General features: G+C 35.7%; 1 protein-coding gene across 1 annotated transcript; it reads right to left on the reverse strand.

Moving 5' to 3' along the window:
- Nucleotides 1-21951: 21951 nt before the first annotated feature.
- Nucleotides 21952-27307, reverse strand: LOC136218683 (cryptochrome-1). Its single transcript, XM_066005734.1, has 5 exons — nt 26590-27307; nt 26070-26291; nt 25252-25958; nt 23918-24593; nt 21952-22226 (listed from the first exon to the last, which is right to left on the reverse strand). The coding sequence occupies exons 1-5, from the start codon at nt 26903-26905 to the stop codon at nt 22210-22212; spliced, it is 1938 nt and encodes a 645-aa protein (XP_065861806.1). The 5' UTR covers nt 26906-27307; the 3' UTR covers nt 21952-22209.
- Nucleotides 27308-27927: the final 620 nt, after the last annotated feature.

Here is a 27927-nt window from a genome sequence, read left to right on the forward strand (position 1 = left end):
GCTGAATTTATTGATTTTTTTTTAATTTTCAGTTCAATTAATTGATTTTTATGGATTAATTGGTATAGTTTTTATTGAGAAAATATTAAAAGTTCAACCGAATGTAAAGAAACTTTATCTTCTTTTGCTAGCTTCGAATGCGAATTATATTATGCAAAATTCACATGGAGATTCAATATTTACCCTTACTATAGCTTTCAATATTTATAGTAATTTCTTGATATCAATTAGTATTAATTTTAGTGTAATTAAGTATATAATCAGGTGGTACAAAATGAATTGTTTAAATTTTTTGTGGAGAAATACGGTGAAAGTGTTCAAATCAGAAAATTAATTGTCTTAACATTATACATAAGTACTGTTTACTAGCATTTTACATTTTATAGTGCTTATTTTAATTTTCTAAACAGTAGTTTTAAAAAAAAAATTCTAAATATATTTAATAAGTATTTAAAAAATTTATACTCAATCGAGCCCCTCTGAAGTTTCGGTCCTGGCTCCGCCATTGTGGACAACTTCTAATCTAAGCTTATAAAATGATATAAGAGTAGAGTTAATAAAAGCAAACAGCTGCTTTCGTTTTGGTCATTGCTTTGCTTAAAAGGTAACATAACACGTAGAACAAATCATGACAGATAGAGACCATTTCAGCAGCCCAATTAATTAGGCTAAAATCTTTTGTCTTTTTCGGAAATTAGACATTCTATATACTAATAATATATTGGTTTTCAATTAATCTTTCTTTCATTGTAATTATTAATAATCTATTTGCTGCTGCCAACTTTATCAATGACCAAGAAGAAGAGGGAGGGAATTATCATTCATCATTCACCATTCAATTCTTACAGCTCTTTTGTATAAAACTAATTGTATAACACTTTTTTTTTATCTTAATCGACGGGACGAAACCCCGGAGCACAACAAAGAAAAAGCTAAGTGATACTAGTCATCTTAGGAAGACAAGTACCACAAATATCAGAAAATAAGATATCCAGGATGCCTACAGGGGCACCTCACACTCGTGAAGACCCAGGGGTAAACTTCCTGCGTAATTCGTCATCCAGTCCACGGCACGGTTACCTTCGCGGAGAACATGAATCAACCTAACCTTTTCCCAATCCTGTCTTAACAATCTTTGACACTCATCAATCAGCCAAAAGAACATATGCCTATGATCCTTACCATTCTTCACCAAATCCACAACCACAAGCGAGTCCATTTCGAATACAACTCTACGGAAATGTCTATCCCAAGCAAACTTCAACCCGAAGTACAGACCCCATAGCTCCGCAAGCACAGCACTGCAAATACCTAAGTTAACAGCGAACCCTCCTACCCAAACTCTATTGTCATTTCGAGCAACGCCCCCTGCAGCCGCTGGACCCGGGGCTCCCTTACAAGCGCCATCAATATTCACCTTGATCCAGCCCTTCGACGGGGGCTTCCAACTAACCATGACAGTCCTTCTACTTCTATTTCTCATGCGCTGCTCATCTAAAAAGGCTTTCTGACATTCCCCAGCTTTACCATATACAAATTCCAGCTTATTTCAACAAACAGCAGTATCCGGATCGAACACCGCCGAGCATCTCCACCGCCACATCCACTAGATGGTGTAGACAAACACGGTACTCCAGCCTATACCACGCCAATTCCCCTTTTTACTAAGACCAGCTAACATCCAACAACTAAGATCAGCGCAGCAAAACTCAATTCAATCCGCAGCAGGTATCAGGATCCGCCAAAGCCCCACAGCCTCACTGCAGTCCCTCAAAACGTGCAATAATGACTCTGACAAACCGCATGCTAAGCACACATCAAACTCGCTCAGATGTCTCGCCATCCGAACATCATTAACCAACATAGCTTCATACATTAGTAACCAAATAAAGTATTTCAATCTCTCTGGGATTTGCAAATTCCAAATCATCTTCCAATTCTTAGTATGCATCAAATCCCTCCTCTGGACTTGCATTAAACTAAACACAGATTTGACGCTAAACATACCTGAACTAGTGAGCCGCCACCTCCAGGAATCTTGCTGCTCGTCGCCAGGAAAAACGACCATTGATGCCAGATGAAGCAAAGTAGAGCTCGGAATCAGACCATGAAGCATCTCCCAATCCCAGCCCCCTTCCCTCCTCCAATAGGAAGCTATAGATCTACCCCTAACAGTCTCAAGAATCACTACAATTTTCCTCAAGAGTGCTATCCCCCACCCATCTATGAGTCCAGAATTTCGTTGAAGTACCATTTCCGATGAGCCTTTCAAACCCATGATTCAATAAAACTGAACCCTGCACAATGCTCTTCCAAACATGACTAGAATTTTGCTTAGCATGAATCTCCATAAGATCAGACGTACCTCTCATATACCTGTTCCTCAAAACTTGAACCCAAAGGGTCGAATCTCAGTGATTAACCTCCAACCAAGCTTCGCTACCATAGCCAAATTAAACTCCCGCGTGGGGCGAATTCCCAGGCCACCCCAACATCTTGGCCGACACACAATGTCCCATCGGACAAGGTGAATTTTATGCCGGCTACCCACACTACCCCACAAAAATTGACGATTCAAACGATCCAAAAGGCGACACATATTTATCGGCATAATCGTCGTCTGCATAATGTAAGAAGGAATAGAGGAGGCAACAGAGCGAATCAGGGTGGTTCTACCAGCAAGGGATAGGCAATGACTCTTCCACCCATTCAGCCTGTTCTACACTTTGTCCACTACATGTTGCAAGTCACTGCAATCCACACATTTATGGAAGAGAAAAACTCCTAGATACTTACCCAGGTTCGTAGTCGGTGCCACTTGCAACACCGCACAAATCCTAGAAGCAACCCACTCTGGAACATTAGAGGAGAAGGAGACCCTCGATCTGGAGAAGCTAACACACTGCCCTGAAGCAAAACAAAAACTGTCCAAGACGCCTTTCATCGTGATGGCCTGATCTACCGACGCATGCGCCATCAACACGATATCATCAGCAAACATCAAATGAGAGAGCTTAGGACCTCTTCTAGACACATGTATCGGCTTCCAGCTCCCATTCCCAATGGCATCACCAATAAGATGGCTCAGCCGCTCAATACAAAGCACAAACAAATAAGGGGATAGAGGATCCCCTTGACGAAGACCATGGTTCAGGCTGAACTCCTGAGACTCTTCTCCATTCCACAGAACTGACATACGCGGAGTGGAAACACAAGTCATAATCAAGTCCACCTATGAGGAGGAATATTAAGAAGCACCAGCGTATCACGGAGGAAATCCCAATTAATGCGGTCATAAGCTTTCTCCAGATCAAGCTTAAGGATCATGACTCCCGTTCTACCCGATCTTCGTTTAAGGGAATGCACAACCTCTTGCATGAGAATAACATTATCAAAAATCTGCCTACCTGGAACAAAACTACTCTGACATGGGCCAATGAGATACTGGAGGTGTTCTTTTAATCTCAGAACTAAGCATTTAGTGATGGCCTTATACAGCACATTACACAAGCTAATGGGTCGGAATTGAGTCAGGTTAACAGGATTGGCCACTTTAGGAATAAGGGTAATCAGGGTTGTGTTCAAACCCTCCAAAATTCCTGAATTGAGCACCTTTAGAGCACAAGTGCAAGCAGCGGGCCCAAGGATGTCCCAGAACTTCTGGTAGATAAAAGCCTAGAACCCATCTTTACCAGGCGCTTTAAAAGGGGGCATAGCAAAAATTGCTCTCCTGTCATCCTCAGTAGAAAATAACCTGTTCAGACCATCAATGGTCATAGCGTTCCAATTCGGAAAACTCTGACATGTCCTGAGCTTTGGTCTACCCCTCACGTCATCTGTGTACACCCCTTGAAAGTAGCTAACTGCCAACTTCTTCAGACGACTATCATCCCAAATCCACTCACTCCCAATATCTTAAAGACCATTAATATGATTTCTCCTCCTACGGATCAAGGTCAAAGTATGAAAAAACCTGGAGTTTCGATCACCATATTTAATCCATTGAACACGGGATTCCTAGAACCAAAGAAGTTCCTCCTGCAGAAGAACCGTCGATAACTCATTAGACAATCATCTTTCTAGTTTAAACAGGCCTCCCTCATTAACCTGACACAACCTTTTTTGAACACCATCAAGGCGAGCCATAAGCCTTTTCTTTCTATAGAAGATATTACCAAAAGTGCTAGAGTTCCAATTCTGAAGACTAGAAGCCAGATGTTGGAGGCCCTTAACCAACCAATTCGACCCATCCTAGTTATCTCTAAGGACAGCAGCAAAACCAGGGTGTTCAGCCCAAGCAGATGGAAATCTAAACGGAGTGCGGCTACGCCTCAGGCTACCATCCATTACATCAATCAAAATAGGCGTGTGGTTAGAGTTGTGTCTCGGGAGATGCCGAACAATCCCATTAGGAAACAAATGCCTCCATCCAGAATCACACAGAGCCCGATCCAACCTATAGGAAACACGAGTGTGAGGAGAGCACCTGAGGAACCAAGTAAAAGTGGGGCCAACAAACCCCACATCAATGAGCTGGAGAGAGTTAATCCAATTAGAGAAAGAAGCACAACGAGAAGCAGAAACACTTGAGCCTCCTAATTTTTCCTCAGCGGATTTAATACAGTTGAAGTCTCCTGCAATAACCCAGGGAAGTCTGACAGAGTACTTCACACTCACCATATCGGCCATAAACTGACTCTTAGCAGTGCCCTAGGGTCTTACGTAAACAGTAGTAAGCTCAAACTTAACTCCCTTTGAGCTACCAACCAGGATAGTGACACATACATGAATAAACTGGTAATTTTTATATTGAACATCAACTAGCACATCAGTAGCATCCCAGAACATCCAAGTCCCTCCCCTGAAGCCATCAGTTTCCACAATCTCCATAGAACTAAACCCTATACCTTTCTGAATTTGGTCATCATGGGAGCCAAAAATCCTTGGTTCAAGAAGAACAATAATAGAAGGACGATGGGTCGTTATAAGATGAAACAACAACCTCTAGAAGACCCTTCCTCCAGCGCCAAAGCAATTCCAAATGACAAAACGCATTAAAGGAAAAACAAAAAGAGAAGCAAAGAACACCAACAACGCTTATCTAGGGAGGTGCAACCTCTCTTCCACAACTCCTTCCATGTTCTCTAACTCCTCAGATATCCTACCAGTAGCCAAACATTCACTTTGACTAGAATGGAGGCCGCTAGTCTGTCCCCCAACATCCGACTGCAATCAAATCCGTTTACCTTTATTTTTCCTTACATCAAAGAGAGTTGGAGCCAACTTCAAGGCCTTGTTAGCCTCATTCGACTCAGGACCAGCCAAGTCCCCAAAAGTGTTCTTGCTCACAAAAGAGCTGCTACTTGTAACCACATTCAACCTCTTCCCTTTCTTGTTTCGACTCGCAGCAGCCTCATTTAGCCCCGAGCTAGCAAAGACCTTGCTACCAATTTCCTTACTCTTGCCCCAATCCGAATGGACTCCCTCAAAGGGATTCACATCAACATTCCAAGGGTCAATAGTAAGCGGCTTAGAAGGGACTCTGACATGAGAAGATTGCTTCCTTCGGGGCACAGTCATCCAAGGTCCATACTCATGCTCCTCCCGACTTGAAATAGTAGCAGCGAGAATCGGAATTGACTCACTATTGTTTCCTTCAATCATAGGATCCATTATAGGCTTCTTAGTCTGCTCCATTGTATCACTCTCAGCTCGTGTCACTCTTGTGCACAAAACTTCATTGACACTAAGCCAGGAGCAAACCTGTCTAAGATGATCATAACGACCGCAGCCAGTACACATGGTATGTAAACCTTCATATTCTACTCTCTGCTCCATCCCATCAAGATCAAAACAAGCAATAAGGGGTTTCAGCAGGTTAATCTCAACACAGACCCTTGCAAACTTACCACGATCAGCAAAGGCCGTGTTATCGTCGACCTTAATAGGCTTTCCAATAGCTTCGGCAATAGCCAAAAGAACATCTTAATTATAATAGAACAATGGTATTTGAGGTAACCTAAGCCACACAAGGGTAGATTCAATCAGGGAGTCTGAAGGAAAAACGTGGGGGACCAGGTACGAACTGTCAGATAATTTCCTTGAACAATCCAAGGTCCATCCAGTATTACATGCTCTCTGTCCAGTGGGTCATCAAATTTAACAACATAAAAACCATTCCCAACTTCCATCATCTTAAAGTTGGCAATCAGATTCCACAAATCTGAAACCTTCTTGTGCAAGGCAATATAGCCCAGCTTTCTCCCAAGCAGCTTAATGATTAGGGCGCTATTCCATTGAGTTGTTAATTGTTGTTTCAGGGATGAGTCAAGCGATACCTTTGGGAATAAAGTATTCGCCTCATCAACAGTAATCACCACTTTCCCATTCTCACGAAGGTTTTCACGAACCTTGGAATCCCGTAGCACTTCTTTATTCAGCAATAGGTCTCTCTAGTTCCTGCGTGGTGGCTCCACACCAGGATTCAATCTCGACCACGAAGGCCCCTGTGGATCAAAAGAAAACGGATTCGGGGGGTCAGTCGATGGCCGACCGAAGACGGGCGGCTGAAGGGGATCTATTGGGAGACCGAATGACGATCGCAAGGTTAATCGCCAAGAGGATTTATCACAAGATCCTATTTTTTCTCCAATATCCTATTTTTTCTCCATTACTGACTATTTATAGATAATCTGAATATATATATATATATATATATATATATCATTGAGTGACATTTTCACATGTAAGTGGTTGATTGGTTCCTACTCCGTGCTCCTTTCTCTTTTCCATATTTTATGGCAAAGCATCAGAATTAGGTGCATATCTTTAAAATCCAAAATTGTTATTAGTCCATGTGTCCACTTATCTATGCTTTATTCCTGAAAATTATCATTGATACACCTGTCTAAGCAAAGGCTTTTGATGTTGTACAATAACACCATGTAACTCGACATGTGTTCAGACATCATGCCTAGTCTGTCACTGAAGGCTTTCGAATTCATCATGGAATTGGATAAATAAACAAAAAAAAAACCTTGAGCAGGTGTTGCTTTATGTATTTTAGCACCTTTAAAGCTCTTTGAAAATGAACTGCAGCAGCTGTAATGTCCACTGGAGAGCTCAAAAGTTCGGAGGGGCTCCATTGCAAGAAATTTTTTTTTTCTTAATAACGACTTAAGGCTTTGATTCATAGTAGTCAAATCAAAATTTTCAAAATTTTGATAATATAAGGATAAATTTGATCATAATTTGAAACATTAAGGTACAAAACAACTGAGATTCAATATAAAGTAAGGATAAGGTGCAAAAATACTCTAATATTTACACCTAAAAACAATTTTACCCCTAACGTATAAAATGATGCAATTTTACCCTTAACGTTGGCAGCCAAGAGCAATTTTATCCCTAACGTTGACAAGTTTGGTCGATTGGAGAAATTATTCATCAAATTGTCTTCTCGGTCGTGAATTTTGTAACTAAAAAATACAATTAAAAATAATAAAAGAGAATGAGGTTTAATGGAAAAAATTAAAATGAGATAAAAAAGTGAAGGGAGGGAGATTCAAACATAGAACCAATTGGACGTAGAGATTCCTTTATTTATCACTGCAACCAACTATATAAACTTAGTTTTATGTCATATAATCACATTCTACATTATAAGTACTAATTTTAACTATTTTGAGGGCTGCTCGGGACTGAACCACTGTTCGTCAAGGTGTTCCGAAGGGTCAGGAGACACTCCCCTACCCCCTGGCTCCGCCCCTGTCCACTGGTGCATCCAGGAGCTGACTCGGCTGATTGACTGTAAAACTAGTTTCCAATCCTGTAGTGGTATAAATCAATTGCCCAACCATCAGACAGTAAAGGACATGTTTCCTTAACACATCCTAATAAACATGCATCTCAAACTAATTCAAGGGCATATCTACATTGATTAAGTAATATTCTTTTACAACTTCTTAATACTTCACTACCTAATACAGTAAAATCTCTATAAATGCATATCGTTGGGACTGCAAAAAAAATATTCATTAAGCGAGATTATTTATTTATCGATAAATGAATAAATTATTCATTTATTGATAAATTAATAAATTATTCATTTATCGATAAATATTCATTAGATATGTAATTATCTTGTTTAGGAAATATATTATTTGATTGATTTGTAATTATCACATTAGCATAATTACAAATCAATCAAATAATTATAGGCATAATTATAGGCACAATTATAGGTCTTGTTTTTTTGTAAACTCTTGGGTATTTATATTGATCAATATATATATATTGTTTGTAATTTAATAATTATTACTTTATATTTTCATTGGGCCCTTAAGGATTTAAATATTTTTTATTACTTAATGCATTTAGCGAGGTTATTACTTTAGTCCATTGGCCCAAGTCGGGACCGGAAGAATTTATTATATAATCGAGGTTATTACTTTATCGAATATTCATTTATCGAGGTTTAACTGTAAAAAAATTAAATTTCATAAATCTTTAGTCCTAAACTTATCATCAAGATACTATTTCTTTTAGATCATTGCTTGTTAATCTAATATTATCCGCGTATACAAAAAAGAGAAGTAATAGATCTATTGTTGTTTACCCAAATGATTTGAATTTAGTCATTCCATTAAATCTATATTTATTAAAATCATAAGGCGAAGATTACAACAATCCTAAAACTTAAATCTAATAAGCTTAGATATCCAAATGAACACAAAGAAGATGTTAATTTAGTATTATAAAACCATGTAAACTTCCTCATTCAAATTGCCATTATATCTAATTGAAATAAATCCCAATTATATATGGCAGCAACAACTAAAATCAACCTAATTGTGGTCATTTTACTATAGAAAACTGTATTCATGTAATGAATTCCATCTGTTGAGTAAATCTCTTAACAATAAGTCTAGCCTTTTATACTTTATTAGGGGCTCATATGCCTTCAGTAACAGAATATGATAGTACATATGCACTATTATTAGGATACGACTTTTTAAATAAAATCAAATATAAGATAAATAATCAAGGAAGTACGATAGAAGATCAAAACAAGATACGGTATATAAATAAAATATGAATATACGACAACAACTTGATAAAAAAAAAGAAAATTACAAACAATAAATACTATTATGGCGGAAACAATAATAGAATCTCAAATAAAATATTTAGAAATTGAATCTAAACAACAAAGATTAGAACTATCGATACACCTATTCAAATATATGTTTTAGATGATAGAATGCATCTAGGTGTTGTAAATGGCCCGCTATATTATTACTGTAGATTAATATATCATCTACATAAACTATACAAAATTCATTTAATTTTCTAAATATCGTATCCATTCTTCGTTGAAATATCTGGGGTGCATTTTTCAAACCAAAAGGTAACACAATCCATTCATAATGTCCTTGTGGTGCACTAAATGCTGTTAAAGGTCTTGATTCTTTAGTAAGCTCAATTTGCCAAAATCCACTTTTACAATCAAATTTACTGAACCATTTTTTTCCTGATAATCTATTAATTAAATTTCTCTTATAAGGTAAAAAATATCCATCAAAAATCGTTTTCTTATTTAGTTCTCTATAATCTATTACCATTCTTGCTTTGCCTCTCTTTTGTTCGCTATGTTTCCTTACTAAAAATGCAGGGCTACTATGAGGGCTTTTACTTTCTTGAATTAATTTTAAGTCTAATAATTCTTTTATTTGTAGTTCAAATTCCTTTTGATCATCAGGACTATATCTTATTGGTCTGGTTCGAACAACATCATTAAGGTTTATGAGTTCTATCTTAGCATATATCTTTTCTTTTTCCCACAAGGTTATGGGGTTTTCTCCAAAGTTTATCTTCAAATGGTCTAAATATTTCTGTTTTAAAATTTCTAAATTATTATCTCTGTTTGTTTTGATATTATGTATTGTGAGTGGATATAAAGGTAGGACTCGCTTAAGGATAATCCATTTATTACAAGGAGTTAAAAGACTTATGGTTTCAGGTTTGATAAGCTGGACTTTAAAGAAATCAAGGAAATTATTTCCTAATAATATATGTTGTTTCATATTATTTTCTTGATAAATTATGGGTAATCAAAAGATTGTCTTGTTAAGTATTAATCTCATATTTTCGGCTATAATATCTAATTCTTTCATTTGTTCATTAAATCCTGTAACTCTGACCTTATGTCCTTTAGATCTTTTCCATTTATGGGGAACTAGTACATCTTGCTTAGATAAACATATATCAGCTCCACTATCTATAAATATGTGGCGTTTTATAATCTTATTAGGTTTATATTCTACTGGTGCTTCTACATAGATAGCTACCATTAGTTATCAGTTTCACTATCTTCATATTCTATTGTTTCTAATTCTTCTGAGTTCTCATCTTCTGTTTCAGTAATATAAAATTCATCTTCTTTATGCCATTTATCATCGTTGGCTCTTATTTGTTCTAGACTCATTATAAATTCTGTTGTTCCTATATATTTTACACCTTTTTGTTTTAATTTAGGGCATTTGTTAGCATAATGTCCTTTCTCATTACAATTCCAACATTCACATTCTGTAAGCTTAGTATTTTTATCCCTTAGTGGTCTTTCCCGTCTTTTCCTAAACTTTCGTTTATATCTAAATGTGTTCCTATTTTCTGGATTATTTTTATATTGTCTAAATCTTTTTCGTCGAAATCGTCCATTATCATACTTGTTAGTATAAGATTTCTTATATGTAGGATTATGTCTATAAGTGCGATTAGGATTATATCGCCGTCTATATGTTCTCCTAACTTTATCATCACAACCAAAAACTAACCGCTTTTCAGTGAATCCACATATCTCGCGTAATCCTAGTTTCTTATCCTTTTTAACCTTTTGTTGAACTCTATATTCTTCACATTTTCTCATAAGATAAGCTCGTAGTACTCTAATTCTTTCTCCTAATGTATTTTCTGTTGGTTCTAATTGAGTATATTCTTTTGAAACGTCTACGTTGTATGGGTTTGGTAAGTGGTCATAATATAGTTGTTGATATATCAATCCTTCTTGTGGTAAAAACCTAGCTTCATAAAAGAACTTAGTAAAACTGATAGTATATTCTGGTAATTTACTAATTTTACAACATTTCATGTTATTCAAATTCATTATTATTTCAGCTTTTCTTTCAGCAAATATTGTTTCTCTAGCCACTAACCATCTTTCTCCTAAAAATTCTCTTTTTAATACCATATCGAATAATAATAACATTAAGGCTATGTACATTCCTAAATTTCAATCATTTATTCGTCTACTTATTTCTTGTTCATCATAGACATTATCTAAATCTAAAAAAATATCCATTTGGATTTAATCCTTGAGACATAGATCCTATAAATTCTTTAAAGTCTCCTTGTTGGCCTATAGGTATATGTCGTGGAATTGTAGGTGCTTTTCTAGTTACTACGTCTAAATTAGGGTCTATCATTTCTTCTTCTGGATAATTATTGGCATCTTCGTTTACTATATTTTCTGATCCTATATCTGATTCTTCATACCTAGTGTATTCGTTGTTTTCTATGTCACTTTCGGGTTCTTCTTCTATTATTGCATTAATGTTTTTCATTTGTTCTAATGTTTTCATTATTTGGTTATTTTCTTCTATTAATTTTGTTTCATCTTTATTTTCTTCTTCTATATATCCAATGATTTTTAATTTATTTTCACTTTGATTATCTGAACTATCTGAACTATCACTACTACTATTACTGATGTGAATAGTTTTCCCTTTTACTTCTTTAACCATGGTTCTTAAGACTCTTAATTCTTCCTTCAACTCTTTTAATTCATCTGTAATGTGGAGTAGCTCTGTTTTTGTTTGTTTTAGTTCTAACTTTATTTCTTTTAATTCTTTTTTAGTATTTTTAAACTTGTGTTTATATTTTTTATATTTTTCAACCCATTCTGTATTCGAATTTATGACTAATTTTATATTTTCTTTTTGCAGGTCTTTTATTTCTTGATGTTGTTTTTCTATTTTGAGTTCAAGATATTCTACTTCAGTGCTTACGTCTATATTGGATGTTTTCACATCATGTTCTTTGAGTTTTCTAGTTTTTAGTGGTTCATACTTGTATCTTTCTTTGTCAATAATTTCTTGGGCGTGATTTTTAAGAAATGTTATTACACTATGTTCTTGTTCTGCCATTAGATTAGAATTGTCCTTTTTTGTATAAATCCGTTAAAAGATCTAAGGTTTTATTTACTTTTGTAGGGATTTTAGGTTTTATTTCACTTATATCCATCATTATTGGTTCATTGCTTCGTCTCCAAGCATCTATGGGTACTATTTCTGGAGTTTTAGTCTGTGTTATAGTAACGTTTAGATTTTCTCCTGAGGTAATGCTACATCTTTCTTCTATGGGTCTCTTTCTTTTGTCTATATTAGCTACTAACATGTTTAATTTTTTCAAAATTATCTTAAACGTTGGTATTTCCGATGTATTCCATAGTTTTGTTAATTCCTGTGTTATCATTTCTTGGATTTGAATATGATTTTCTTGTATTAAACTAAGAGTATTCTTCAATTGTTCTTTTGCTACAATCTCTATCCATATTTGGTCCAATTTTTGGTTAGGATCACTTATCTTTGTAGATTCTTTTTATCCATCCGTCTTCAAGTTTGATCCATTCTTTCTTAGGCTTCTCTAATAAAGATTTTAATTGTTTGATCTCACATTCTAATCTTTGTTGTTTAGATTCAATTTCTAAATATTTTATTTGAGATTCTACTATTGTTTCCGCCATAATAGTATTTATTGTTTGTAATTTTCTCTTTTTTTATCAAGTTGTTGTCGTATGTTCATATTTTATTTATATACCGTATCTTGTTTTGATCTTCTATCGTAATTCCTTGATTATTTATCTTATATTTGATTTTATTTAAAAAGTCGTATCCTAATAATAGTGCATATGTACTATCATATTCTGTTACTCCTACAATTATCTCATATTCTAGATCTTGAATTTTAAATCTAATTCTTATGCTTCTAGTTATGATTATTTCTCTACTACTATTTGGACAGTTATAAGTTTGTGGTTCGATTAGTTCACATTTATTCTCATTTATTTGGCTAATATGTACTAAACTTTTGGTTCCTGTATTAATTTCAGCTATACAGCAGTCGCTCGTAGCTCATTAAATAATATTATTTTTATTCGTAACTTATCTTCATAATATGTATGTAATAAATCTAATGTTCTTTGTTGTCTTATTATTTCTTTCTTAAAACTTAACCTTCCTCCTTCTATCCTAGGTAATAATTTCTGGATTGGTTGTAGTTTTCTAGAATTAAAATCTATACATATTTCGTCTGGTATTGTTATTATGGAGTTTTCCTTATGTTCTAGTGGTTCTAATATTTCCTGGTATAATTTTGGTACTAATATATCCCTATCATTTTGTTTTCTTATATGATAATTACCTGTAAGGGCATATATCATTTTTGTTTCTATACTAATTACTTTACTTCCTGGAGGCATTCTTATTCCTTCTAATTTATAATATAGAGTTAATGCTAAATCTTTATGTTTATCTTCTAAGGATACACTAAAATCTGGTTGAATTGTGAATTTAAGTTTCTGATAAATTAAATTTCCTCTTACTACTGATATTAAGGCATCTTGTATATTATCTAATATTCTATCATCTAAAACATATATTTGAATAGGTGTATCGATATTTTTCTGAAAATATGCTTTTATAGTGAATTCTATTCCTCCAAAGTAAATATTCCTATATTTCTTCGATTCTTTATGTGATAATTTTGATAATTCTCTTTTTATGACGTCATCCGTTATCAAATTTATCCTTGCTCTACCATTTATAGTAGTTGTATCTATAATATTCTCATGTTTCTGAACAATATATCGTATATTTTTATTTCTATCAAACCATTTCGTTTTATATATCTTATTTACAGATAGCTCTTCAGTTTCATCTTGTATTTTCTGATAAATATCTGGTTTAAAACTTAAAGTTTGAGTTATACCCCCTTCATAAGTATCCATTTGATAGTAGATATTAGTATTTTCTGTATGGGTTTGTTCTGTTATTTCTTTATTCTCTTCCATTGATTAAAGCTTGAATATGTCTGTAACTTTCAGTGATTATTTGTTTTTGAATTTCTATTGTCTCTTCTTGCTCTCTACGTTTTTCTTCTAATCTTTTTACTTTATCTTCTAAGTCAAAAACTCTTTTTTGTAGTTTTATCTTTTCAATACGCTTAGCGTCTAAAGCACCTTGTGCTAATTCTAATTGTCTATCTTTTAATTCCATAATTTGTAATGCTCTTCTACAACTTATAATATGTTGATTAATATCCTTATTATACACTAATGGTTTTTCAGCAATAATCTTAAGACCTTCAACTGGTATATCCATTATCTAGTGTGTGTAAGCCTGAAAAATCATGATTGTGAAATTAATTAGGCATTTAATCAGTTCTATCTTTCTTGTTAATAGTATATGTCTGTTTAGATCATTAGTTCCTATACTAAGTAGATGTTGGTGATATTCTAATAATAAGATTAATTTACCTAAGAGAAGAGAAATTTCCAAACTACTATTTAGGTCTAATTCAAGTATGCTGTTTATAAATTTATCTACTGGTTTCTTATGAATATTAATTTGTGATGCGAACATACTAGTATATGATGACGACATAGTGATTGAAAATCTGATTTAAAAAAGTCTAACTATATGTGACATCCTTTTAAGGCTCTGATTGAAATTTTTTCAGGTGGTATTTAAGGCTTTGATTTAAATATTCATGGCCTCTTTCTAACAAGCATGTTTTATGGCTTGTTGGTAAGTTTTAGGCTGAGGTCTAATTAAAACAATAAGAAAAAAAAAGCTAAACTGTAATTCCTTTGTTTTTGTGAAAACTTTTCATAACATAATATTGAAGATAAAGGATATTTGATGTTACTTGATTTAATGGTTTTGTTGTTACCAAATTACAATGAAAGTCCCATATGGAATTTCGAGTTGTTACAAAATTCCTAGATGGATGGCACTGTTGAAATAGTGTGAGGAAGATTTGGTATATTTGTTCCTGAAATAACATGAATATTTGATCGTTTTAGGATTTGAATCAAACATATATAGTTGGACCACTATCTTGAACTACTATATGATCATTAGTTGTCTAGAATTGATTTGTGAAACATTAAGAAGATGAAAAATCCAAAACAAGGATCAATCTCAGTTATATCACAAACACAGACATACAAAGATCATTAAGGAATAATATCCTAATACTTATGATATGCTCATAAAATACTACATCCCTAAAAACAATATATATATTTCCGATGAATGAAATCAAATAATCGATAGCATTGATAAATATTGAACACAATAGACAAATTGCAGCAAAATGCAAAGAGTATTTGTTATTTAGAATGTAAAATGAAGAGGCTTTAAATAGCGTTACAGTGAACAGAAATCAAGAAAGAAAAAATTAACGTATCCCACATATACAGGAAACGTGATTACAGCAAAGACTAACACAGATAAACTCAAACTCTAACTTATTCCTATTTTCTAGGAACTTATCGTTAACAGCAAAGACTACTTCAAAAAACCTAACAAGAAGACACGTGACTTAACAAAACTCTCCCCTAAACTAAACTTGCTTACATCAAGTTAGTTTATACCCAAACTACTTCGAACACCAAGTGCTTCTTAAGCTTCTCAAATTGATCAAGCTTTAAAGGTTTTGTCATGATATCTGCAACTTGCTCATTCATGCCACAATATTCCATTTTAATTGACCCATCATTTTACAAGATTTCTTAAAAAATGAAATCTTACATCAATATGTTTGCTTCTCCCATGAAGTATCGGATTCTTTGCAAGTTTAATAGTAGAAGAATTGTCACAGAGAACCTTCACATAGTCAATTTTTGTACCTTCAATTTGTTTCAGAATTCTCTGCATCCAAACACATTGACACGCACATGAGGCAGCAACAATATATTCTGCCTCTGTAGTTGACAGACTCACTACAAGTTGCTTCTTTGATGCCCAAGCTACAGCTCCTCCACTTAATACGAAGACATATCCTGATGTACTCTTTCGATCATCTATATCACCAGCATAATCACTGTCTGTATATGCCATTAACTCAGTTGTGCAACCTCGTTTGTAAACAAGGCCAAAATCAGCAATACTTTGAATGTATCTCAAGATTCTCTTAGCTGCTAACATATGTATCTCCATGGGTTTATACATAAATCTACTTATGAGACATACACTATACATCAAATCTGGTCTTGTGACAGTCATATATAGCAAGCTTCCAACGATTTGCTTGAACAAGGTTCCATTTACTTGAGTGCCTTCCTCCTCCCTTGATACTTTGTTTCCTGGAACAATTGGATTTCTGACTCCATTGCACCCTTTCATCCCGAATTTTTCAAGCATTTCACTGGCATATTTCTTCTGGCTGATGAAAATGCCATTTACTCCTTGATGAACTTCCACTCCCAAGAAGTACTTCATTTCTCCTAGATCAGTCATCTCAAACTCATTCTTCATAGAGTTTTTGAAATTTTGTATCATAATCAAATCATTGCCTGTAAAAACAAGATCATCAACATAGAGGCTTATAATTAGAATCTTATTGTTCTCCTGTTTTACAAACAAGGTAGGATCACAGCACCTTCTTTCGAACCCTTCTTTGACGAAGTTGTTGGTCCCTTATAACGTGACAAGTTTAGTTCCAAGGGGGGGGGATAGGAACTATTTAAAATTTTGTCCGTTTAGGCTGACTTCTTTTCTAAAGAAAAGGTTCACACAACGGCGCTAAGTAATTCTAAGACACAAGCTTAGTCAACTTGTGACTAAGCCTGCTTCTTTACTTGAGTCAAGAGATAGCACTTAGAGTCTATTCCTGAACTCAGCTTCTTAGTGCACTCAACTCAGCATGAGTTTGTTACTTAGTCAGTTTTTATAGCAAGCAATATATGTAAAGGAGTTTAAGATTAGAAATAAGTTACTCAGCAGACTTATCCTGGTTCGGCCTCTCCGCCTACGTCCAGTCCTCGGAACTCGTTCTGAGCTTTTTGAATTCTCTACTGAGCTCTTTAAAGGTAGAGCACCAAACCTTTTATAATAGAAGCTGAGTATACAAGAGTACCTTCCTCTATACCTGTACTTACTCCTATATCTGCCGTTGTGTACTATAACCGAGTACTCAGCCTCTCCTTTCTATTCTTCTAGAAATGATAAAGTGTTTGTCCTAAACAACAATTGCTAAGACACTTTAGATGATTAAAAATCACTCTAGACTTTTACACAATAATATGGAAATTGGTGTAAGGTTTTTGCTTTGCTTTTCTCACAGAACTTCGTGTATGAATTTGGACAGCGTTTCGGCTAATTGAAGATCTGCATCGAATGAAGCAAATGAGAGGCCTATTTATAATGACACTTGAGGCACCGGTCATTTCGAATTTCCAAATAACCGTTGGAGGGAAACGGCTTCCTGTCATTGTCATTCAGTACGCGCTCAGTGTCGTTGACCAATGAGATTCATGCATCTTCTGTCCACGGCAGTGCTCGGCAGCTTTTCGTCTGGCAAATAGAATGTTTCGACATTTTTGGCAAAGTCTTCTAGACAGCTTACTGCGCCTTCTGAACTTTACCCAAAGTAGAAATACTTTGTCTACAAGTTGGTTCTTGTCTGCCGTTGTCCTGACTGCTTGTCGCTTAACTCAGCAGCTTCCTCTTGAAGCTTTTGCTAGAAGGCTTCTCGATCCTTCTTCATGCTGAGTCGTCGTTTTGCTTAATACGACTTCGTTTCTTCTTCTTGGGCCGTGATGTCTTAATTATGTTGACTTGGGCTTGACTCCTACTCATGGGCTTTTAGACTTTATATCTTAATGTCTTATAGATAAATAAACTCAACATTGAACAAACACATTAGTATAAATAAATCAAACCATTTAAATTTAATGTGTTAGAATATTTTTTTATCAATTACTTAAATAATTTTGTCAAATCAAAATCATGTGGAAAGGTGTTTCAACAGAAGTATCCTTTAATTCTACTAAACCACGCCCTTGGAGCTTGTTTTAAGCCGTAAAGAGCTTTGTTTAGTTTGTATACTTTGTTCTCCTCTCCCTTAACTTCATATCCTTGTGGCTGAGCAACGTAGACGTCTTCTTTGAGTTCTCCGTGCAAAAATGCGGTTTTAACGTCTAGTTGAAATAGCTTCCAACCATTTTTCGCTGCTACTGCAATCACCATGCGAATAGTATCCCATCGTGCTACTGGCGCAAAGACCTCATTGTAGTCAATCCCCTTTTCTTGAGCATACCCTTTTTCCACGAGGCGTGCTTTACATTTGTCAATCTCTCCATTTTCGTTCAGCTTGGTTCGATACACCCACTTGACACCTATCACCTTCACTTCCAAAGGAGCCTTTACAAGTTTCCAAGTTTGATTCTTATTTATTGCTTCGATTTCAAGGTCCATTGCATCCCTCCATTTCTTCAATTGTGTTGCTTGTTCATAGAAAATAGGATCAGCAGATATACATAGAGCAAAGTTTTGTACCTCATCTTCAGAGAGTCCTTCTCCACTTGTGTAATCTTCTAAGTAGGCAGGAACTCTTCGTTCTCTGATTGAGAAAGATGAATTAGAGGTATTATGGGGGCTGGAATACAGTGAGTTAGAGCTGGAACTTGTTGAATTTGGAACATCATCGTTGGAGCTTGACTTTTCTGCGTCATTGGAGGTGATGTCTTCATCCACATCTGCTGTATTTTCTTCATCTAAATCTGCTTCTTCTTCACTTTCATCTCCTCTTTCATCTCCTTGATTGTGGGCTTCTTCATATTCTTCTCCCCAATCAAGTACATCAGTAGTCTCCTCTTTTGTTTTTGCCCAATCCCATCTCTCATCTTCTTCAAAGATGACATCTCTGCTGATGGTTACTTTCTTTGTGAAAGGATTAATCAGCTTATATCCTTTAGACTCCACACTGTAGCCGATCAAGACTAATTTTTGACTTTTTGCATCTAACTTCAATCTCTTAGCATCAGGTACATGTACATTTCCAATGCAGCCAAAGACCCTGAAATATTCAATGTTAGGTTTCAAATTGCTCCAACATTCTTCTGGAGTTTTATTTTTCACAGAGACAGTGGGACTCCGATTAAGAATGTGACATGTCCACTTCGCAGCATCTGGCCAAAGCATTTTGGGCATTTTTTTTCTTCAAGCAAGCATCTCACCATATTGAGGATTGTACGGTTTTTACGCTCCTCAACTCCGTTTTGCTGAGGTGTATACGCTGTAGTAAGCTGTCTTCTTATGCCTTGTGTTTTGCAAAATTCTGAAAATTCTTTGGAGTTGAATTATCCTCTTCTATCTGTTCTTAAGCTGCACATTGATAGACCACACTCTTTCTCCACCATTATTTTGAAATTTTTGAAAGTCACAAAAGCTTCACTCTTTTCATTCAGAAAATAAACCCACAGCTTTCGACTAAAGTCATCTATGAATGTTAATATGTAGCTCTTTTGACTGTAGGAGGCAGGCGAAATAGGATCGCAAATGTCTGAGTGTATGAGCTGTAATTTCTTTATGGCTCTCCAATTACTCTTCTTTGAAATTGCTACTCTGTGTTGTTTTCCCAGCATGCAGCTTGTACACTTTTTTTTGGGGTTTTGATGTTTGGCAACCCTCGAACCATCTTTTTGTTGTGCAGCAATGCTAGATTTTTATAGCTCAGATGCCCAAATCTTTGATGCCAAATTTCACTCGATTCTTCAATTTGTGCATTGAAGCAAGAAGATGATTTCATGAGAATGTTTGCAATAACTACAAACATTTTGTTTGCTGTCATTTCGCTTTTCATTATAACACCACGGGTCGGATAATATAACTTGCACACTCCATGTTTGATAAGAATGGTGATTCCTCGTTCTTGTAATTGACCTATACTCAGCAGGTTATTACGCAATTCAGGTACATAAAAAACATCACCCACAATTTGGATTTGGCCTCCAACTTCGAGCTTGATACTCCCTTTCCCCATCACCATCAGCTTGGAATGATTCCCAAGTTTAACAGAATGCTTAAAAACTTCATCAAGTCGTGTGAACCACTCTTTGTTTCCTGACATGTGGTTCGAACATCCAGAATCAAGAAACCAGATCCCTTTACTTTTGTCTTGCTTGAGATCAACTTGCGCCATTAACAACATCTCATCTTCATCATCGATCTCGGCATAGTGAGCCTGTTTCTCTGAATTTTGACATTCATACTGAAAATGTCCCAAATTGTGACATTTATAGCATTCAATAGCAGATTTGTCAAAGAACGGTCTGCCTCTGCCTCTTCCTCGACCTCTAAACGTGCCTCTGCCTCGTCCACTTCGGTCTTCATGTGTAACTTTCAATACTTGATCTTCTTCTACAGATCCTTTCATCCTTTGTTCGTGAATTAAAAAGCTGCTTTGGAGTTCATCCACAGTTAAAACATCAACATTATTTGATTCTTCAATTGAACATACCACGTAGTTGAATTTTGGAACTAAGGATCGAAGAATCTTTCCTGTGATATCAGCTTCTTTGAGACTTTCACCACACGATTTCATTCTCTTGGCAATTGAGAGTGTTCTTCCAAAATAGGCATTGACACTTTCCCCTTCTTTCATCTTCAGAATTTCGAATTCAGTTTTTAGGGTTTGAAGTTGTGCTCTTTTAACCCTTGTTGACCCTTTAAATTTTTGCTTCATCGAGTCCTAAATCTGCTTGGATGTATCATCGTTCAGAATGGTTTCAATAATTTCTCTATCAATGGCTTGATAGAGATAATTCTTCACCTTCTTGTCTTTCAATTGTTGTACTGCAATAACCTTAGTCTCTGCTTCTGATGGCTCTCTTCCTGCTGGAATCTCTGTTATTCCGTCTTCTACTAGGCTCCAGAATTCCTTTGCTCGAAGGAAATTCTCCATCAATTTTGCCCAATGTTCATAGAAGCCATCAAATTTTGGGATAGCTGGTTGCACAAAACCATTATTATTGTTGCTTTCTGCCATCTCTTCACACTCTTCTCTCGTGTTTCTCTCACACTCTTCTCTCTCAATCAGGCCTGTTTAGAAAGGCTCTGATACCAAATGATAAATATTGAACATAATAGACAAATTGCAGTAAAATGCAAAAAGTATTTGTTATTTAGAATGTAAACTGAAGAGGCTTTAAATAGCGTTACAGTGAACAGAAATCCAGAAAGAAAAAACTAACGTATATCACATATACAGGAAACGTGATTACAGCAAAGACTAACACAGATAAACTCAAACTCTAACTTATTGCTATTTTCTAGAAACTTATTATTAACAGCAAAGACTACTTCAAAAAATCTAACAAGAAGACACGTGACTTAATAAGCATTTTGTATTGGCTGGAAAACCAACAGACAAACAGACAAAAAAGGAATTGGGTTTAGCAGCAAACTTCCTTTTGTGACCTCCAAACCAACTACAGTACGTAGCTAAAACCTCATCTTTGAGAAAAGCAATTCTTCAAATTCTGCCAAACTTATGGATTGTGCAATTGATGATGGTATGATTGTTTGTTAATTATCCATCATGCTTCTTTCTATAGTGTAGGAAGCATTGAAACAAAAAGTTATTTTGTAATCAGATTTTTTAGAATTTCATTGTTTTCTACAGAGAATATGCCACATTTGCACATCAATAATTTTAGACAACCATAGCCTTTAAAAAAAAAAGCCTTAATTAAAACAAATTCATCTACTCTGACTTGTATAGTATTTACTGTTGTTTAATTGTTTACTGTCTTGTGGTAGGGGTAGAGGTTAACTAATTTAAAATACAATAATTACATGTATTAAAATTAGACCATAACAGCTTGACTTTATTTACCAAATCTAGTCAGAATATTTGCATTATATAACAAGACCTCCATATATAACATTATACATAACAGAACAAATAAAATGTAAATGTCCCTACAACTGGAACTATTAGACTGACTACTAAGAGGAGAGGAGATACAATACAAATCAACCACATCTTCAACACTACTAAGAGTCTGTTATCTCAATTCACAATTCCATTAAATTACAGAAAATAATATGTCTAATACGCCTCTCTTTTTTCCTGCAAAAGGCCTCAACTTCCCATAGCAACTGCAAATTTATGAATACAAATTTATTAGTATTCACCAGAGAAAGAATACCATAAAACCATGGCCAACTAAGCATGTCCTTGCATAATCTCATTTTCAATATCATGCTACAATTGATACTTATTTTTTTCTTTTCTTCTTCTTAAAAACATTAAATCTAAATGCATTTGTAAGTGCACATATATTCAAGGAAAACATAAATTCTGACCCCTATATTTAGCACTATTTGTCAGTTTGATCCATATTGCACTTGAATTTTGCCACATTCGACCCTTGTATTTTAACTTATCTCAAAATTTAACTATTGAGAGAGACTATGGTCAAACTTACATATTGTATCTCAATTGACAAGACAGGTTGAGTTTGTGGATGTTAGACATCCCACATTGTTGCTAAATGAGGAAGCTATATGGCTCCTTAAATATGCGAGGCAATCGTCACTCTTTGAGGTACCTTTTGGGGTGAGTTAGACCTTTGTTTACATGGTATCAGAGCCACGGTTCAATATTAGCGTCACGCACCAAATGAACTGGGCGTGAGGGGGGCGATGTTAGGCATCCCACATTGTTAAATGAGGAAGCTATATGGCTCCTTAGATATGTAAGGGAATTCTCACTCTTTGAGGTACCTTTTGGGGTGAGTTAGGCCTTTGTTTACAGTGGAAAAGAATATCCTGTTTAATTCGCACTAAATAAATCGTAGGGAGGGGTGGGAGGTCTCAACTGTGACCAAGCCCTAATCATATAATATAAGGATACATGTGCCCCATAGTCAAATTGTGCAAGAATGCATATATTTCTGGAACCGTAAATCAAGGGTCATATTTTTCAAATAAATAAATGGAGCCAAATATACCAAAAGAAGTAAAAGGACCTAAATGGAAAATTGTGCAAAGTACAGGATCAAATGTGCCGAAGTTGAAGTACTTGGGCCAATTTGATAAATTTGACCAAGTACATGGGTCAAATATTGCTTGCTGCCGATAACTGACAACAACTGTACATGTTTTTTCCTCTTTTCCTGTAAGATCCTAGAAGGAAATTTCCAACAAGAGCTAGGACACTTGTCGTACGAGGGATCAGCATCCCCATGCTATCAAAATACTACATAATAGATGCAGATACTGAAAGAATTCTCAAGGATTCAATCTGGAAAAATGCATTCCTTGGGAAAGCCAAATAAAAGGCCAAGAGCATAACCAAAATGATGATTGTATTTTAAGGCTCTCTGGCACTAAAACAAGACTAGAGATTTTTTCCTATCCAGGTACTTCTTCGGGAAGAACGCAGCAAATAAGTTGGTTGGAGAAATAGACTATGAAATTAGGTCCATTATGTTGTGATTCCATACTATTTTCTTTTCCTTGCACTTCTCTCCGGTCTTATAAAGAAAGTTTAGGTGGTTTTGTGAATAAGGCCAACAAAATGATTACTTTAAATTTTAACTAATTTCAACTTCCCTTTTCAGCAAATCGAACGCCAATGACAACAAAAGAACACAAATAATGATTCTCAGATTGTTCTGTTCAGTAAGTGAAGATTTCCAGTACTAGACATTTTATTTCTAATTATTCCTACTAATGGTTTCAGTTGATAAGTAGAGCATGAAAAGCATAAGAATCTAGTAAGCTTGAGATGATAACAAATAAAAAAGAAATGCAAACCATATTTGAAAGAAAGTACAGCTGTTTACCATCTTTGCCTGAACTGTGTTCCATGTGAATCTGTACTTGCCATGGCTGCATGACATCAGATGATTCACACTCGAGTGGCGGCTTGCTCTCTGATGAGGAGCAATACTGTGGAACAGAAAATGAAAATGTGCTCGTAGCCTGCTTCTTAGTTGCAGAAGATTCAGCTGTAGAACACACGTCTTCCTCTGTTGTTGAGGTCCCTCCTATCTCCTTGTGGTTATGCAGTTTATCTAGTTTTGGCATTCCTTCTATGTATTTAGGTCTCTTCCTGTTAACTGGACCATTGTTGGGATTTTGCATTGTTGGTACCTTCTGATCGTTAGCTGAATAAGTAGGACAATGAGCTTTTTCCTTCAATTCAACCTTTGGAAGAGCCAAATTTTCCGTTCCATCAATGTTATCAACAACTACTTCAATTGTTCTGCCTTCATTTGAAGCCCCTGCAGCAGCTTCGAGTTCCCACATCTTGAATATAGCTGCAGTCAAACGTTCTCTAGCTAAATCTAATTCGATTATAGGTTTTGGATAGTTTTGTCCCAAATCCACCCCTGCAGCTTTAAGCACAGTGAGGGGTGCATCCCAAGGATGGTGTATCCATTCAGTTGGCATTCTTGCAAGCTCAGGCAGCCAAAGCCTTACATACTCACCTTCTGGATCGAATTTTGAACCTTGAATCTGATTAAAATGAAATTTAGAAAATAAGGCACAACAGACACTCTAACAAATGTCATCTTAATTAATATATTCAAAATTGTCATTGAAAGACAACATTCTCTACAATCATGGAAATCTAGCTACCATGAAGGCCTTAAGCCAACAAAGTATAAGAAAATAGCACCACAACAAAGTACCAGTATCGGATACTCGTACCCGAGTCCATGTTAACATAGATGAGAACAAAACTCTTGGTAGAACGTGATGTTGTGGTGCATCTAGTCCAGGTTAATATTACATTTCAAGGCTCTAGATTTTGGAGGATGTCCACATTTATAACAGCATTTAAAAACTTTTGTGTTTGTTTAGAGATCTCTGCGTCATCCGAAAATAAAATAAAACTGAAAATATCATTTTGACAATAAAAATGATGGAAGCTTGTCATCAGAAGCGCAGGAGACTAATTCAATGACAAAGCACAAACTGAGTAAAGGTGAGCTGCCACAAAGATTCAAATAGGAAGAAGAGGAAAAACTAATTTTTCCATTTCAATATGCAGCTGAGCTACAACCTACCAGTACCAGGTTACTCAAAATAAAGATATATGTTTGAAAAAGTGATAAACAGCCGTGCAAGGATACAGACGTAAATGCTTCAATGAGGAAGGTTTTTAACCTACCTCTGGGCTATCAAGACGTTCAAGCTCATGACCATCTGGTAAACTGCCTGATATATACTGCCAACCAAGAATATCACTTTCCAAGTCTGCATCCAAAAGTGTGTCCCAAAAATACTTCATCCCCCATCTCCATGGAAGAAGCAGGACCTTTACAGCAAAACTTGAAACGATCACCCTTATTCTATTGTGTAGCCAACCAGTCGCCCAAAGTTCACGCATTCCTGCATCAACTAGAGGGTAACCTGTCCTTCCCTGTCTCCAAGCCTTGAAATTTGCCTGGATGGCATTCCAGGGAAAATATTTCAAGTTGCTTAACAATGACCTCTCATGAGTGAAAGGAAAGTTAAAACACAGATAGCGGGAATATTCCCTTAGCCCAATGGATCTAAGAAAGATAAGCGCACTTTCTTTCCCTATTGAGTTCTCTTCTTTTGCCCACAGTAACTGTTTCATTCGCACGCCTTGCAGAACTTTTCTTACACTGAGTTCTCCAAAATGAAGATATGGAGACAAAAGAGAGGTGGAGTTTCCCCCAACTCTTTGCCTATTCTTTGAATAGTTAATTAGATGCTGCTCAACAAATTCAGTCAGCGCTTTATCAGCATTGCTCCAACCAGGGGACCATCCCCTTCCTAGTAAAGAATTGCTAGATTTTTCTGCTTCATCTTCAAGTTCCAATTCCTCCACTGAACTTTTCTTAACACTTCCTGCCAATAAGAGGGAAAGAAAACAAGCTGAGATATATTTAGTATTTGATTTCGAATGAAGTTGATGATATAGAAAAATCAAACTGATATAGCAAACATCATTGAAATAACCTTCAACTGGGACCAATCGCCAAGGAGGAAGATGTGAAACTGGTTCCATTGGCATGTGCAAGCATTTGTCCCAATATGCATCAAATGTCGTAAAAGCATGTCCATTTTCATCATATACTTCCCATGGTTCATACAATAAGTCTCCATTATAACTTTGCACGGAAATGCCAAGCTCAACTAGCTTTTCTTTGACGTTATGATCACGGACAAGAGATATTGGATCTGGGGGAGAAAGGAACAAATTGAAAACAGAGCAATTAGTCACTACAAAGCAATAAGTAGTAGTATGAGCCAGCATTCATTGAGCACATAAGCAATAAAAGAATACTAGAAAGAGCAATTTAGTTCGAATTTACCGTAATGAGCAACAAAATAACAAAGAAGGAAAAGTCAACATTGCATCCAGGCTGGGCATTTTATTTAACATATGATAATATTAAGATTCTTCTTCATCAAGAGCAAGTAATGAAGCTGAAGATTACAAAATCAAAGCCCAAAGTAGAAAAGGGGGCATATTTACCATAGAGATTATTGAATACCACTTTGGTAGCTCCAATAACATTGATGCAATCCAAAAGCGCAGAAAGAGTGCTACGGGTTTTGATGAACAAAAGTTGAGCACCAAGAGATTTGAGAGAGTGTCCTAAGTGAGCAAGAGACTGTTTCAGCCACCACCTAGAAACTCGACCAGGATAGAATTGGCCTTCTTCTTGAGGGCACCATATAAATACAGGAAATACACAACCATCCCTAGCCGCAGCGGCTAATGCAGGATTATCCTCAATTCTAAGGTCTCTCCTGAACCAGACAATGGTCTTGTTGGTTCCCATACCCATGTTGGAAATTTCAGATCCTTCCTTGAAGTTCAAATCTTACAATGCTCGGAATCGCTACTCAACATCGTGAGTCCAATTTAGAACTCCAAACAAACATAATCATGGAAGCACACCAAAAGAAAAGGAAAAGCTGGTGTTGATTCGCCCAGAGTTTGATGAACTAAGTTTTAGCTGGAAGCACGAAAAAGGAAAACCGAATGGCAATATGTGAATAAAGAATACAGATCTGATCTGATCCGATGCATGATTTCTTAATAAATGGCATTAAAAAAGGATATCCACAAGGAGTAAGAAGGCATAAAGAAATGCTAATATAAAACTCTTGAAGAAAAAGGGAATTCAGCTATGCCCATTTTTGGTTGGAATTTGATCAAACGAATGAATAAGTTGCAGTCATTTGGAAAAATGAGGAAAACAGATTTGTCTTTATGTGAAGGAATGGCATGTACACACGTGGCTCATCTTTTTCTTTTCTTTTTTTCTAAACAAACAGTAGGAGTAAATTATTGATATCTAACCATCTTCCCATATCTTTTCATCCTTTTTTTTTTTTATTATTATTATTTTTTGTAATTGAGGAAGGCAGTGTGACCAACAGTACAGGAAAAAAAACCTGGAAAACGTGAAAATTAGATACTTCGTGCGGTCAGTAGAAAGAATACACTGCTAGTAAGCAGTAAGTCTATCTCACTTGTGACAACCTAATGATAAAACACATGCCTTAATTTACCAACCAGTCAGAAGTCTGATTTCTCTCTTTAAACAAATCTTCCAATTCCAATCCTTGAAATCCGTAGTGTGAAATTAGGAAGGTTGTAACTTCTCCTATGGCACATAGGAAAATAGAAGATAGAAAGTAACAAGCCACTAAGATAGTTTGTTATTTGAAAATTGTGTGGAATAAAAAATATAAGTTAATTAATATATAAGGATCAGATTTGTAAATATCCATAAAAGAAAAAGCAAACTAATTTTGCTTTTGAGAGGCACCCACTTTTCCTCCTCTACTTTTTGTACTACAC

This window comes from Euphorbia lathyris, chromosome 2 (genome assembly GCF_963576675.1).
Source record: "Euphorbia lathyris chromosome 2, ddEupLath1.1, whole genome shotgun sequence".
NCBI lineage: Eukaryota > Viridiplantae > Streptophyta > Magnoliopsida > Malpighiales > Euphorbiaceae > Euphorbia > Euphorbia lathyris.